The sequence below is a fragment of the Meleagris gallopavo genome, chromosome 8, assembly GCF_000146605.3.
Source record: "Meleagris gallopavo isolate NT-WF06-2002-E0010 breed Aviagen turkey brand Nicholas breeding stock chromosome 8, Turkey_5.1, whole genome shotgun sequence".
NCBI classification, from domain to species: domain Eukaryota; kingdom Metazoa; phylum Chordata; class Aves; order Galliformes; family Phasianidae; genus Meleagris; species Meleagris gallopavo.
The window spans coordinates 23,655,506-23,671,890 of NC_015018.2; the positions used below are offsets into that span (position 1 = coordinate 23,655,506).

At 35.7% G+C, this 16,385-nt stretch overlaps 1 protein-coding gene across 5 annotated transcripts in view; it reads left to right on the forward strand.

Annotated features, from left to right (window-relative positions):
- The window catches only part of CFAP58 (cilia and flagella associated protein 58), a 63,711-nt gene that overhangs the window by 20,110 nt on the left and 27,216 nt on the right, over positions 1 to 16,385 (forward strand). For all 5 annotated transcript variants that reach the window (XM_031554502.1, XM_019617798.2, XM_031554503.1 and 2 more), the window contains 7 exons: positions 976 to 1,135; positions 2,759 to 2,841; positions 3,965 to 4,156; positions 8,194 to 8,355; positions 11,077 to 11,223; positions 14,471 to 14,611; positions 14,962 to 15,185. In XM_031554502.1, the coding sequence (XP_031410362.1) occupies positions 976 to 1,135; positions 2,759 to 2,841; positions 3,965 to 4,156; positions 8,194 to 8,355; positions 11,077 to 11,223; positions 14,471 to 14,611; positions 14,962 to 15,185 (1,109 nt within the window). The remainder of the gene's footprint in view (positions 1 to 975; positions 1,136 to 2,758; positions 2,842 to 3,964; positions 4,157 to 8,193; positions 8,356 to 11,076; positions 11,224 to 14,470; positions 14,612 to 14,961; positions 15,186 to 16,385) is intronic.

Genomic DNA, 16,385 nt, shown 5'->3' on the forward strand with positions numbered 1-16,385 from the left:
CTTTACATTGTTAAAAAGTTGTTTTATACCACACAGAAGCAGATGAGTTTCAGTAGAGGAAAGATTAGATAATTCCTGCATGTGATTTCTGGGCTATGTTGAGAGCATTTGTGGGATAGGGTAATCTCTAAGCATTAGATATTGTTACTTTGTCTACCACACCTTGCATTTTGTATCATCACTGGGGTTAAAATACTGAACATAGGAACACTGAGCATGTCTAATATGGTGTTGGGCAATCTGAACTGTGAAAGAATTCGTAGTTCTCCTGATTGTCTGGAAGAATCGAGAAGGTTCGTATCCTGCCAGGAGATGCTCACTTACCAGGATTCATCATCTTCCATAACAAATATCTGAGGTTCTGTATGGAATACAGTCTATGATGGCTGTAAAAACTAACAGTGCAATTATATTAAGAAAGCTGTATTCTTAAAAGAAAACAGACAAATTTCTGTTGTGGTAATTGATATTCATTCTTTGTAACTGGTGCCTTAATTTTCATTTAGCAGTGTTTTAATTATTTTTTTCTTCTGAGTGTACAGCAAATGAGATAAACTCTAAAAGCAATGGATTATAGAAAGAATGGGGATACCAAATACCTGCCATACCACTGAACCACAGTAGAAATCTTTCTCTTAGCAATCACTGTCTCTTTCCTTCAAGGGAAATCAGTGCTGCCAACATATAATCTGTAAGACTGTGTAGTACTGCTTGAGGTTTGTGTCTGGGGATTTTCTGGAGGATTATCTTCAGCCTTAAAGCATGAGATTTGATTATCACTTTCCTTCCCTTAACTTTAAATTGTGTGGGTTTTTTTATATTGTTCAATTAGTTATTCATCATCTTCTAGGTGACCCACAACACTTAAACCTTTGCTTGCTGGGGCACTGAATTTCACAGAACAAGTATGTACCAAGTACAGAGAGATTTCTTTCTGTGGTTGCTCTCATTTTCCCTCCTTGTTGCTTTCTATAGGCCAGAGATGATGAGCTGACACAACTGCACCTTGAAATTTCAAAGATGAACAAAGTAAGAGATGTTCTCCAGAGTAAGTTACGTGCTGCAGAGGAAAAGAAAGTTGCTGCAGGATATGAGAGAGAGACCCTAAAAAATCAAATATCTGGTCTAGAGAGAGGTAGGTGTCTTAATTTGATGAATGGATCTGTCCTCTGATTCACCACTTGTTCATTCAAGGTGCACCTTTGCAGAATCATGCTCTTTTAGTTCTTGGTATGATACTGTACAAATGACAGTTGGAATGTTTTTATAAAACTTTTTCAGATTTTTCACATTGCAGCATGTATGGGTTGCAGATACAGAAGATCTAACTGAACTTTGTGACGTGCAAATCTGTGCTATTGTCATAAAGATTGTTGCCCCTGATGTATGTTTATTGCTTCTGCTCTGGCCAGTGGGAGAGGAACAAGCTAGGAAATTACTGAAAACAGACATGGATAAGACACTATTTTTCTTAACTTCTCTGATTCTGCTGAATAGTTACAGCATGGAAAAAAATATGTATTTGCAAGCAAGCCGGTAAATTTAGTTATGGTATATTCGGGGCTTCAGTTGGTCAGCAGATATACTAAAGCTGTACAGGTAATGCTTTTACTTGCTAGCAGGTCTGCAATGTTTTGAGAAAGATCTTTCAAATGTACATTTTGGAAGAAAATTCCTTGGGTATAGTAAAAGATGTTTTTAAAGTGCAACTAAATTTCAAAATAAAATGTTTTGAAATAAACACACTTTCAAAGTGATTTTCAGAAAAAACGTCGAAAATGTTTTTGGTAAAGTAATATTATGAAGTTGTCAAAACATTTGGGACAATGATACGTCCTTTCCCCCTCATTCTCCTCCCAGAAAAGTCCTTTGATAGGAACCTGACCTAGTTCAAGTTGATACAATCATGAATTAGTCTTCCCGCTCTTCCTTGCTTCCAGCTTGTGCCCTGAAGAGACTGCATATATGAGATGTTAATGCCTTTATATGTCTGTGTTTATGCAAAATCGTGTCTGTTTTCCATGCATCTCTGCAAGGGTGGAAAAGCTTTCCCACAAGCGTTTTGCTTATACAGCTCAAAGCTATGCTTGGTACTAGAGAGAGAAACTTAAATAAATGATCAGATCCTGCCTGAGAATGGCTACGGATGGTGTGTCCTCTTGCAATATTGGACATGTCTTAGCAATCCAGTGTACTGCGTTTCCTGAGCCATTGTGTTAGTGTAACAGTTTGTAATTAATTTTAAAATGAAGTGAAAACGTGCACAGTACTTAATATATATGGACTTTTAATAGTATGTGTACCATGTTAATCTTAACCCATGGCAAGTAGTTTTAACTACACTGAAGCCAATAGAATCTCACTGCTTCAAAGGAGTAATGGATTTTACTTAAATGGATTAGAATGACTCTGAAAGTTCCTGCTTTTCAAAGTGCTTCAATTTTTGGATGCTTACTTTGAAATTTGTTAAAAGCATCTGATTTTCAGTGCGCTCCATAATTACTTAAATTTTAACTTTTGTGGTATCTTGAACAACCAAATATAATGAGTCCTTGTGCCACGTTAATTATTGTGTCTGAGTTCTTCTAAATACTGAAATAAGTATTAACATCCTGATACCTGAGGGCTGTAAAATAGGGTCACTGGTTATTGAACTGTTCATATAATGCTAAGCGTTTTTACTAAGTCCAGTAAGTTCTGCGTGTTTACAGTTGTTCAGTTTGATTCCATTCTTACACTCTTTCCTCTTTTTCTCTAGAGTTGGAGGCTGCCAAAAAGCAAGCAGAGATTGACAAGAAAGCTATAGATGATCTTGTGAGGGAGAGGGATACACTAAGCAAGGTGAACTTGCATTTGTAATACTGATAAAAAAAACTGATGACTTGAGAGTGAAATGTCTATAGTTTAAACTCTCACAGAGAGACATAAATACTGTAGGAAAAATAATGATGAGTCGAACAATCAGATCCTTAAGCAGGTGCTTATACTATTCTATAGTGTGCACTGAAGTAGTTCTAATACTCATAAAATATTTCTAAGCTTTAAACCATCATGGAGTTAAACAAAAAAAGACATGTTTTCATCTTGAAAACCCATTGTTTAATGTCTGAAAAGTTGATTATAACTGTACTTTTACACTCTGTAGCATATCAAAGTTAATATTAATCTAGGCAAATTAATTCTGTGGTAGAACAAACCCAAATGATGGTGCACCATGTAACAGCTTGGCAGACTATGCTAATACTAATCTTTGCTTTTTCGGTCCATTTCTCTTGCTGATCGTTTTCCAACAGTCCAAAGTTTTTTGTACTGCAAGATAGCATCTCATGGTATTGTCATTCCTGAAGTGTAATCTAGTAAATTCAATGCTAAAAGATTATTTTGGCTGACATGCTTTTCTTGGTATGGAGTTTTGTGCCTTGACACAAATGAAGATTTCACAGATAGTAAATACTTGCTTTGAATTTGGAAAAGAAATTCTAAAGGAGGACTAGAAGACTAATTTGTTTTTTTTAATGCTATCTTGTTTTTTTTAATGTAATCTCTGTGTATAAGTTCAAACCACGCTTGGTGAATTTGAAGTTGCTATTTAGTAAATGAGAAAGAAGTTATTTTATCGGCTACTGGCATGCTTTACAATCTAAATGCCTTGATGTTGGCAAGGCTTTTTCAGTCATTAATTATACTGCTTGTAAACAATCCCATCCAATTTTTTTTTCTGTAATGCAGATATTAGTGTTTTAACTTCAAATCATAATAAGTACTACTTGGCCAGCTCTATGAGAGATTGCCTTTTCTTTTTAAAATCAGATTTGAGGCTCAAGTATTTCAACTGAGCAAATTAGATAAGAGATAATAGCATTAGGAAGTTCACAATCCACTTAGATAATGGCATATTTTTGCCATAGTGGTGGCAGTGTTGCTTTTTTCAGCTCAAGTCATTATTTTATGCTTTCTCCTGCAGAACTTGAACAAGGCCACCAATGCTGTTCAGAAGCAGATAGATTTGGTGAAGCTTCATGAACAGTCCAAGAAAAACTTAGAAGAAGAAATTCAAAATTATAAGAATGAAGCTCAGAAACAAAGGAAGATTATTTACCAATTGGAGAAAGATAGAGATTGTTTCATCAGTGAAGCCAGTGATCTCAAACAGAAGGTAGAACACCTTTTTGTGCAAGTTGTTTTTTGCTCTTTTAACTCTTGAAGCTGTAAAGATCAGACACTTATTTGCCTATATTCCGATGGGAGAAATCTTTGATAAATGGTTTCAGGCAGTTTACAAAGATCTCTTCTTTAAAGTGAGTGTTGTCCACTACTGTGTTTCAAGTCTCTCTGGGGAAACCTCAGCAATGACTACTTATTCTACGAGAAGCTTGGGGTATAGCCATGTAGTTCTCCTATTCATCAGTCATCTGGGAAGTGAAAGTATGGTGGGAGTTTGAACCAGAGCCTCTGGCTTCTCATAGCTCAGTTCCACAACTGCAATTCTTGCATACAGTTGGAAATTAATCTTTGATTGTTCTGTTTTATCTGCAAAGGACCTTATTTTGATACTACTGACATACTCAAAGTCTGTTGAGGCCAGTGAGAGACTACAGTGATTAACATCTTTGTAAGAGATCAGCATTTTGTAGGATTAATGCCAGTATGTGTAAAACAACTAATCGTGTTCAATCTTATCTACAAAATGGATTTTCCAGTACCAACTATGGACAAACACTGCATAAAATTTGTGCTGTATTGTGCCCATTATTCTGTATGGCTTTATTCCTGAATTGTACTCAGGAACATGGTTGTGACATATTCCATTAGCTGCTGAAGATCACACTGAAGGGACCTCCAAGAAGATCATTGATTTACTGGGATTAGCTTTCAAGGTGTTTCAACTGAGAAGTTATTTTTTCACTTTAAAATTATCCTTTAAACTAAATGTGACCGAGGGCTTTAAAATTGTTTTTTTGAATGATGCATGCTCCCATCTCTGGATTACCTTTTGTCATTACCTAGGAATAATGTTCTGTGGAAATGAGATACGTCTTCATTGCAAAGTTACATTTTGCATCTTTTCCTCGTAGTGCATTTCTAACAGAATACATATGAATTAAGAATGTTGTAAAATAGGGCCAGGGAGTAATTCATAACGTTCAGAACTACAAGGCTTTTGCTTTTGATTAAGATTACTCACAATATTTTGAGGGTTAAAATGAAAAATGTTTGGTTTTCTTTTTTTTTTCCTGTCACTTTGGGTGTAAATTTTCCATCGCTTACAAGGCAGAGTAAATGGGTTGTGACACTTGAGCTGTTTGTATAACGATGCCTGTATTGTGACTTCAAGTTTCCAAAGGATTTTCATGCTTCTCTGGTTCAGTTAAAGGGGCAATTCTTGATTTAACTTGCAGGTGAGGAGCAGCAGGAGTAGTTTTGACCATGGGAGTTGTGAGATGGTGGTCATGCCCCTGCAGAGGTTCCCTACGTGAGAAGAATAAGACAGGATAAAATACAAGAGTAGAAAGAGGAGGGAGTATCATGGTTACTATTTTTCATAGGTAATGTTTAGGTTCAGTGTTTGATGTATTCAGATGTGTAAATGGAGAAAATGTGGTAAAACTTACATAATACAGGACCATTTCACCATTGGTCAACACTCTTGTATTTTACTACCAATGAATCTCTAAAAGATCCTGCTGTACTCCTTCTGAATTATGGAGGAGCTTGTAAAGAGCCAAGCCCATCTAAGTCCAAAGATGTCTTGGAAAACCTACAAAGGCTGACAGAGCCATGCTCTCTCTAAAGTTACCTCATTATTTACAGCAGGATTGAATTTGTAGATGCAGAGCTGCTCTTTCAAAATCATTATTTACTGGGGAGTAACTGATGAACAGAGTTACATCCACAGGAATAAAATACTTTAATAGTGGGAATTCAGCTTAGTCTTGCTCTTCTAATTTTTGGCTGGCTGACTGGTCATTTGTACCATTTTAGGTGAGCGTTACTTGCTGTGTTACTTCTCGATTAACCAGTACAAATATGAAAAAATCTGTTTATTTGCTCTTTGTTGTGTAGCTTGGGTTCCTTAGCTACAAACATCAGTAGAATATTTCTGTTTTGGCTTGAAATACTTAGATTATGAAGTCTTGGTTTTCCAGTGACAGATTCAGGCTTTTAGAAAGCAAGTAGTGAAGTAACTCTTTGAGTTCATCTGAAGCATAGGTATATCATTAAGACACAAGAAGGACTTCTCAGAGTTGCTAAACAAAGGTAACCAAATAGGATAGTACCAGAGCTGAGTTCTTGAATAGGTTCACTGAGCTGAACAGGTAACCAACACCAAATGAATGAAGTAAGCAAGTGAAAATTGCGGAGGTACAGAAGAAAACTGTCAATTTTGAATTTTTTCTGCTTAGCTTTGGTTTCTCATTAGCAAATTTGAGAGGTGTAGTGTACAATCAGCACAGTCATAATTGAGGATATTCTATTGAGAAACATTGCATATATCTTTTCTGAATTTACAAGAGGGAATTATTTGAGTTTAGTTACTCCTGAAAAAGCGGAGTCAGCATCCTGACTACGAGCACCACATTGAAAAACTTAGTCCATGAGCTTATTGCACTTAGATTGCATCAAAACCAAGCAAAAGATTTACAGATGGAGTGACCTACTTTCAAATCTTGCTCCAGCCTATGATCGCTGTGTGGTGCTAACTGAAAGCATGCCTTATTGATTTCTACTCCCTGCTATTACTATTGACAGGTTGTTTTAACAGAAAGGAAAAGGCAAGAATGGGTTATAAACTGAGACTATGTTTTTGTATTGCACTGTAAGCAGTTCCTCGGTTCCTCTGTAGTCAGCTTCAAATGTGCTAGAATTGTATTCTTGTGCTGTAATAACATTTTCTATATTTAGCAATCCCCTATCTTCAGAGTGGATTGTGATAGAATAATCAACTAATTAAGCTCCTGCCCTGTAGTTAGACCTCACAGGGCTTTACTGCTAAGCAAGGGACAACTTTGCCGACTGCAAACTTAGCAGTTATTGATTATCTGATGTAAACATTTTTATATGCTTCTGCATCGAATGTAAATCAGAGCTCAAATGGCTGCTTTCAAAACCAATCTGGAGAACTGGCTATGAAATGCTTTTGTAAGTGGACTTCTTTCCTGGATTTTGTCCATAAGATTCCTCAGCTTTTTGCTTAATGCTTTGATCTTTTTCCTGGCTTTTAAGTATGGCATTCTTTTCTCCCTCAGGCAGGGAAACCCCCCCCAAAAAAGATGTTTTTGACATGTACTCCTTAGTTTATTTTTATTTTTATCTCTTTCTATCAATGAAAGCTTGGATTCAATTTGACTAATACCCATGCTCCTTGGTTTTCCTATTTGTATGGTAAGAGGAAGGTTCTTATTCTGAAAAAAAAAAAAAATTAAGAAGTAGTACATTAGGATGCCCATCATAATGATTAGCAATTATTTTTGCTCTTTCAGTGTAGTAATTCTTATGTATTGTTATGTTGGTAACTATTTAATGAAGGTGTCTATCATATTTTGTATTTTCATTCACTGATGCTTCATATGATCATTTCTCTACAATCTGCTGTCTGTGTTACTCTGTTCTCTTTAGTGAATTGTTATTTATCCTCCTTAGTGGGAAAAAGTAATTGTGATTACCTGCTTATTTAGATCCAGTTTGGGATCAGATATGTATTTTTTTTTAAAGTTGAGGTTTTGGAAGTCAACTGGATTTCACAGTAGAGGTGTAAATGCAGGGCTTTTTTGAAAATGTTGTCTTTCTATCCATCTTATCATACCAATGACATCCAAAATCATGTTCCAAGTCTAGCTTTGCTTTATAATAACCTAAGGGCATTCTTAATGAAAGCTGCCTATGTTGATTTTGTTGAGCCAATTCAGTGGCAGTACTTCCAGTAGATTGTTTTTAAATTAATTATGTGTAGATCTTTAAGTTTTAGTCTTGAAAGAAACAACCATGGTATCAGATTGAAATAAAATGTTCCCCCACATAAGTAATCCAAAAAGGTTAAACTTTTACTTGGACAGAAGTGATTTTAGCTGTAGCTTCAACTTCTTATCATGGAGGTCTGGAGTTGTTGCTCTTGATTAAAATCATAAACTCAACCCATCTCAATAATCTTATGATGATGACTTAATCACATTCATTTCCTTCTTTCTGCTTCAGGTCCTCCAGCACCTGAAAGATGTTGAAATACAGGAAGTGAAGATCTGTGACTATGAGAAGAAAATAGAAGAATCTGAGATTAAATTAAAACAGCAACAAAACCGCTGTGAAACTGTGAGAACAGAGAGGAACCTGTACAGTAAAAATCTGATTGAAGCAAAGGTAGAATAGTTTTCTCTTGTGTTTCCATCTTTGCTTATATTGTGCTTTTTTTTTTTTTTTCTGATCTACTTTCCTTTTGTTAAAAGGAAAGCTGACTGGCTTAATTGCAGAAATGATTTCTGAATTCCTCTGGGGAAATGAATGTTTTAGATCCCTGCGTGTTTATTTGGACAGTATGGATTTGGGCTGGAAATAGGAATTCACAGTCATTGTGTGGCAATACTCCAACTTCAAACTGTGCACAAAATCAGGATATAGTGGAACTATGGATTTATATAGCACAATCAGGAAAGAAACTTCTTTCTTTCCTTCTTGAATCCACTCAATCCTATCCCTTTAGAAGTTGTACGGTCTGCATGAGAAATAGAATTTAATAGGAATAAGATTGCCTCCTTAGCTCTGTATGCATGTAAGCAATAGTGTAAATTGTGATTTAGAAAGCGGAGGGAACACTTTCTCAGCTGAAGGAGAATTTTCTGGCAGAACTAAATGCTTCTACCTAGTTCCTTTCAGTGAGTGTCATTTTCCTCTGATAATGATTCCTTCCATTCATAACTTTGCCTTCAGGGTCTCACTAACGATACTTGAAGAAGAGAACAGATCACCTAAGCATATAATTTGTTATTCTGATATAAAGATCTACAATACTATACTAGTCCTGTTGTGGTTGACAGAGACTGGGACCTTGGATGGCTGTAGTTTACAGTATTGGTCATTTTAGAATAACGCTTTTATAACATAATCATGGTAGATTACAATTTATGCTCTGATATGAATAGCTAGGTGTTTTGCTTGAGAAGCAGATGGGAACAAAATGTCCAAATACCTATCCTACTTGATGATTGATTTGATTAGGAATGAACTGTTTTATTAAGTAAGTGAAATGCTTTGCTTGTCCACAACTTGCCTCTTGTCATTAGAATACATTCTAGAAGTAATGTGCGGTTCTTGCTGCTCCCAAGCAATCCCTTAGGAAAAATAAATAGTTAAAAAAAAAAAAATTAGCAGTTCAATGCTGATTAATATTTTTAATATATATCCAGTATAAATTCTCTTACTTAGGAAGAACTGTTCAGTTATAAAAAGAAGCAATAAACTCGTCAGTCTCTTCAGTATTTGAGTGTTACATGGCGGCATAAATAATGCTGTTCAAGTTTCAAGTTATTAGAGGCTGTTATTTATACTTCAACTTAGCTTACCATAAAACTTTTTAGCAAGTAGTTTTGTGGAGTAAAACAAATTTGCACAAACATGTTTAGATAAAGGTGTTTGTGGTTTGCTTAATACAGAAAGATCCCCACCTTAGTAATGATCTCTGTGCTGGCAGGCAGTCAGTATGATACAAATACTTTTTGCATTCACCTCTGAAGTTTCTTTTCTTGTTAGGAGCTCATTTGTTTACAGCAGTTGATTAGGAAACCTGTTTGCAAAATAATTGTGTTGTCTTAGTGTTCTTCATCAACTAGAGAAGTAGGAATGTATTTGGGTATATATCCGGGCAGTAGATTTTAAATCTATCAATCCTCAGTATTAGTTAAGAGACTCATGGGCTATTTAGCAAAACCTGCTTTTGACATGACATTTGCAGGACTGACTGAATGTGCAGGTAGATGAGCCTAATGGCATATTATCGCATCTATTTCCAATTAACTTATTTGGTGGTCCAGACAGACAATTAAGTGTGGAGTCCATGTTTGCTTTTTTTTTTTTAAGACCTGTCAGACTGGTAATCAGTACTTTCTCACTACCGTTTGCAGAGTGTCATGACTCAAGATCTTACCTGACTATGTCAAACAATCATGAAAGAAAATGTTGCTCGCTTGTCAATCCATGCTTATGGTGGACAGTGCTGAAAGAGCTCTAAACGTGATATGGTTTTGTACTGAAACAGAATGTATTAATATGAAATGCTATTGTCTTCTCTGTGAGGTGTTAGCCTCCAGCTGAGGTCCATCAGCTCATAAAGCTACTTCTGCTAGATTCAGAAGAGCATGTCTGTCTATGTATTGAATTTACTAGCTTTGTCTTCATCTCACAACATGTACCATCACTGCAGTCAGTCAATGAAACAGTTCCTTAGTGTCACGTGAGCAGGCACCTTTGTGTTGTGAATGGTCAGGGTGGCCTCATCTCTCTGCAGTGCTTGCAGGCATGCGTTTTGAACCTAAAATTTATGCCAAATATTCTCATACCAGGGAATTTTTCATCTCTGAGCACACTTTTTCTACTCATGTTTGTGTAAACTAACAAAAATGCAAAATGGAGATAAGTTATACTCACAGACATATTTTATCTTGCTCATAGCTATATTCATTTTCATAAAAAACTTTGTATCCAACTGTTTACAACATTATTGAAAAACACAGTGCTTAGAAGCATGGAAACAAATGGATAGAATCAAAATCTTATTAATTTCAGTTGACTGCTAGTTCTTATTTTGTGTCTAGAACTTCAAATGAGATGGCTTATTATACTCATTATTAATGAGCATTGTTGTTACCCATGGAGACCTTTTTCCAGCAATGTCATGCTAGCATAAACTAAAAAATATCATTTAATGAAACTGTTTCATTCTGTTGTATTAAAAGTAACATCTTGTGGTATGTACAACACATCTCTCAAGTACTGTAGTTTCATTTTCCAGTATCAAAATGACCTGAACTCCTTCACAAAAACTTACCATTTTGGGGTTCTTTTTGTGATTGCTTTCTGTCCTATTAGGATGAGATAACAGAAATGAAGAAGAGACTGAAAACTGTGACGCATCAGGGGGATCAACTGAAAGAGGAGATCAAAAAGAAAGAAGAAGCTCTTGTGAAAGCACATCAAGAACATCAGCAACTAGAGAGGGAAAAGGAATCATTGAAAGTAAGAGTCCTTACACAAACACACCTTATTACAAAGGACAGCTCCCATGATTGTAGAGACTTCATTGTTTTCCTGGTCTGTGGGAGTTGTTTTGCTGTATTTTATAAAAATTGAAGCCAGTTAAAATGTTTATTAGATTTGTTGGTTATACAAATCTTCCACATATCTGACAAATTTAATCTCTGTGATTATTGTTAGAAAGGTCCTAGACTGTTTTGAGAAGCTTTAAATCTCTTGGTCACTCAATGTTTTTAATACTAAGTTGCATAAGTGTGGATTTGGGTGTTAACCTGCTTGTTCTAAACTTGTATAATGGAGACCTTTTTAATTCAAGATTTCCTTTCTTTAAACCTCTCTGTCTCTGTTGTTTTAAAGTGCAAACCCAATTAGGTTGTTTTTCACAATTCTGATCTTGAAATCTGAGCTTCTAGTGCTGTTCTTTCTTCTCAGCCCTGACAGCATCCCCTTTTTTAGATATACTATTAAATTTGTGATGAAACCTCAATGCAATTTGTTGCTCTCTCAAAAGATGGAAGGAGTTTGTGTTCAAAACAATGTATTTTTCTCTTTACTAGGCACTAGAAAAAACAAAAACAAAACCACATCAAACAAACACCTGCAAAACCTCTACTATTTCCACAATGTTTTCTTTTGATAGCTTATTGCTGTGCTGCAATGACTTTTTAGGTTTTCAGCCCCACTCAGCAATACTGTAGTTGTGACAAGATGTCAATAAAGTTTCATAAAAAGATGATGAATTTTGTTTTTTATCTGATCTACCTCAGTGTTGCTCTATCAGTGATGGAAGAGTCAAGTAGTGCCTCATTTTCCAGGTGCAGCTTTCTGCCTTAACTAGTTGCCAATTCTGTCTCATCACCTCAGAATTGTCTGCCATTCATTTGACAAACATATGATTGCTACATGGTTTACCCCCTCAATTATTCACCAGCAAGTGTGTCCATGGACTGACATTACATTAGTGGATAGCTTCAGGGCTTTGTGGTCTTCTACCTGAACGTCTCTGCTGAATACTAAAGCAGAGGAGGATTCAAAGAGGAGGCTGACTGACACTGGCACAAAAAAGCCCCAATTATTTGTGTAACAAGCCAGCTTCAATTTGTCCTGCTTGCACAGATGTGAAGGAAGTAAGCTATTCCTAGAAAATCGGTTTAAAGAATGTGCTAAAGCATGGAGGAGTGATATTCATAGGAATGAGATTATAGAGACATTGGACTTATGCTTAGCTCTGCTGTCAGAAGGGTCTTAAAAGATGTGTGATCATGGCAAATCAATCATGGGAGGCCTGATTAAAGCTCCATTAAAGCCAGTACAATGCCATCTTTTGGTTTCAGTTGACCGTTTGAAAATATGTATTTAAAAGCTGTAAGAAGTATGGCTGTCCAGGTTTGAGGCGCTGTCAAGGTCTTCTGTCTTTTTATTTTTTTCAGCATTTTCTAGAAATCTGAATGTGAAACTTTTTACTTTTAGTGTTATTTCAGCATTCTCTGTCCAGTCCATTTTGCATCTTCTAAAATCTGTATTTTTCTCCCACCTTTAAAGCAAATACAAAAAAAGCTTTACTTACTGTAGTACTTCAGAACCTAAACAGGAATTTGATTCGAGTTCAGTTTGAGAAGTTGGCATATAAATGTCCCATATGAATTCTTCCTTCTTGCTGACTGTCCTTCAATTTTTTGCAGACTCTCTCAACCAACCTTAAATGAGATATGCTCATATAGAACAGTTTCAATCCTGACACTTTTTCTGGTCTTACTGTGTTTATTCATTTCTTTTTCTCTGCACGTAGATCCTAATAATGTGATCTTCAATATATTTAACCTCAGTGAAAGTCCTGTAGTCTGTGGGGCACGCGTGTGGTTTAAAGTATTTATGTTCTTCGCTGTATAAGGTTGTTGAGATCTACTTTAACTTTATACATTTCAGCAAGATTTGTTTACATAATGTTTGCTGCCAACATCTGCTGTCACTCTTTATTTACAGTTCATAATTTTTGTGACACAAGGAGAACATAGAATTTTGATATATTAAAAAAAATATTATCCAGCAAACGTGTAATGCATGAGCAGTTTTACATCCGTAGACAGCTTTTGCACACTCTTGATCACATTTCAATATGAAGTGGCTTGCATTTTTCTTCAGCTGATGGATTCTAATAAACATCCAACATTGAGTAAGAGAGATATGAAAGTTGCATTTATAGGAATATGAAAATTTTATTAAAGAAAGTAAGAATTGAACATGTTATTTTATTATGATGATGGAACTGCTTTTTCTGTCTTAAATCAATAGTTTTAGGTGCAGCCTTCATCACAACCTCGTTCTTTCAGCATTCAACGATGCTATTTCTGAAAAGGCTACACGAACGTTATCCTGTATAAGGGTTGGAGTTGTGAAAGTGTTTTCTAGTCAAGGCTGGATAGTTTTCACATCCGTGAAAACAAGCTAGTTATCTAGTTTCACTTTGTCTGAACTTAATTGCCTACAGCTAAACTAACTGCTAAAAATTTCTAATAATTCAAGATGATCTCAGTGTTTTTTTCTACTTATGTCTTGAATTACAGAGTTCATCACAGTAGCATAGAATTACTGGGTAATTTCCAAGATTTGTGTTAGTGGCATGTGATCACTGTAACAATGCATTGCTTAAATTTTGCTTAAGGGCAGTCCTTCCTTTTCCAGTCTTCTACACTTCCACTAAAAATGCTCACGCTCTTTAATTTTGCTCTTCTTGCCTAGTTGCCCTGTTCCCCATATTCTTTTATTTCAGTCTGAAGCATATCCTGACTAGATAATGATTTGTACAGTGTAGATCATTGTCCTTTCTAGCAAGATGAGTTATCCTTTCTCACAACACAGCCTTGCTTTGAACTTGTCTGCTAGATTTTTCAACAAAGTAACTACTCAATTGAAAAAACTCTCTAAATATCACCTTTAAAAAAAAAAAAAATACTAAATGAGACTCCTGAATTACGACTTGAACCATTATTATAGATAAAAATTCTTCTAAATTTCTGCTGTGTGTAACATTATTAAAATACTGTTTGCAACATTTATTTATGGGTCTTCATCTTGTTTGTTTAGAGATTTATTCTTAAAAACTAACAAAATATGCACTTGTTAGGAAATGAAATGAATGTATGAGATTGTATTCCTAATTTATAATCCCAGATATATAATGGGAAGTTGTTACTAAGCACGCTTGACCTATATTATTTGACTCCACTAGGCTGAACTACTTAAGATGAAAAAACAAGCTCTGGAAACCAAGAACTTTATAGAAAATCAGGAGGCAGAAGAGAGAAAACTCCTAAAAATTATTGCTGAGGCTGATGCTGAGAGGCTGAAGCAGAAGAAGGAATATGACCGGGTAGGAATCTCAAATTTGCCTTTTCCAACACACTGCATCCTGTTCCCTCAGTTCAATGCATTTTTTAAGATCAAGATCCTCAGCTACTATAAAAGTGGTACTTCTAAAGCTTCATAGTGCTATTGAAATAAACATTTTAGGGTACTGAAGTGAGTGGAATGATGTAGTTTACGTACTATTCAGGAGACTAAACTCTAATAGGAGAAGCTGCTTAGGCCATTGCTATTGTTTTTTTTTCATTAATAACTTCTTAATGCACATGATTTTCACTGATGAAAATTTAATAATGATGCTTTGAAGTTGTGCTGAGGAACTGTAACTGACATTATTGCTTTGACCTGCATCCTTAGGTTATCAATGAGAGAGATGTCCTTGGGTCCCAGCTTGTTCGACGCAATGATGAGGTGGCTCTTCTCTACGAAAAGATCAAAATCCAGCAATCCATCTTAAACAAGGGTGAGACTCAGTACAGGCAAAGAATTGAAGACATCCGGCTTCTCAAGCTGGAGATCAGAAAACTTCGTCGTGAGAAGGGAATACTTGGTAAAACTGTGGCTAACGTACAGGAACTCAGGTAGAACATCTGATTGAATACATTTTTGTAGTGACTGCTTACTTGATTCTGTATTTGAGACAGAATTGTTTTCATGTGTGATAAAGATTTGTATCAACAAACATTATACCTTGGAGAAGAGGATTATTTGCTTTGACCTTGTACACAAGGTCACAAGGAGCTAATCAGTGAAGATTAAAATATAAAATGAATAAAAGAGAAGAAAAAAACATCTTGTCCTAAGCTGAAGTAGTTTCCAAATTTCACCTTGTACTGTGAGTTACTGCCTGCAGAATAAACTTGACAGAGAGCAGCAAAGATGATGTTCATAGTTCAGTGAGCTACTTAGTGGTACCTGGGGCCCAAATTAGTGGAACTGCTTTTTATTAGGCAATCTGCAGAGGATAGGGAGCAATTGACATATTTATAACAAACTCCTACTCATTTTCAGAGCTTTTTATTTCCAGATTTATATGTAGACTTGCTCTGAGAGAAAGATTTAGTTAAATTTTCATTGAAGGTTGTGTTTCTTTAAAACGGAATTTTAATGGCCCTGGTCTGATTTATTTCCTCCTACTCTGGCTTAATGCTTCCTTTTTTTTTTTAACCCTCACAAGCTTAAGGTATATTCTTTGCTGACATGAAGCTATTGTGATTTTTTCTGTAGAATCAGACTTGGTTTGTAAGAAGCAGCAGGTATGTTGTCAGCAAAGAACCATTGTACTGTTCTATATAGATATCACACTTTTGAGTAAGACATTTAAGTTAACTATATGACTATAATTCCATGGCCTTCACTGGAGCAAATTTACTTCAGTCTGTGGTCAGTCCATTGACTCCAGTGAAATTATGCTAGCTTGTTTTGGTGTAAGATAAAAAAGAACTGGGCACAAAACACTAGCAACTGCAGTTTTCATTGACTGACTGCAGACAGGAATAGGATTTGAATTCTTTGCCCAAATGCATTCAACTGAAAGCCTGTTACTGCATTGAAACTCAGTAAAGGCATTGAGGTATAGTGCTATACATGCCACGATGGGTGGATCAATCTTGCTAACTGCAACAGCAATCACATACTTTAATGAAGTCCAAAACTATCATGAAAACTGTCTGTTGAAAGCATCCATTTATCAGCTGTTCTGCTAATTAGCTTTCTTGATTTGCCAATTGGAGATGTTCTTTTTTTTCCTTTTCCATAACCTTGTCCAACCTCACAGTTTA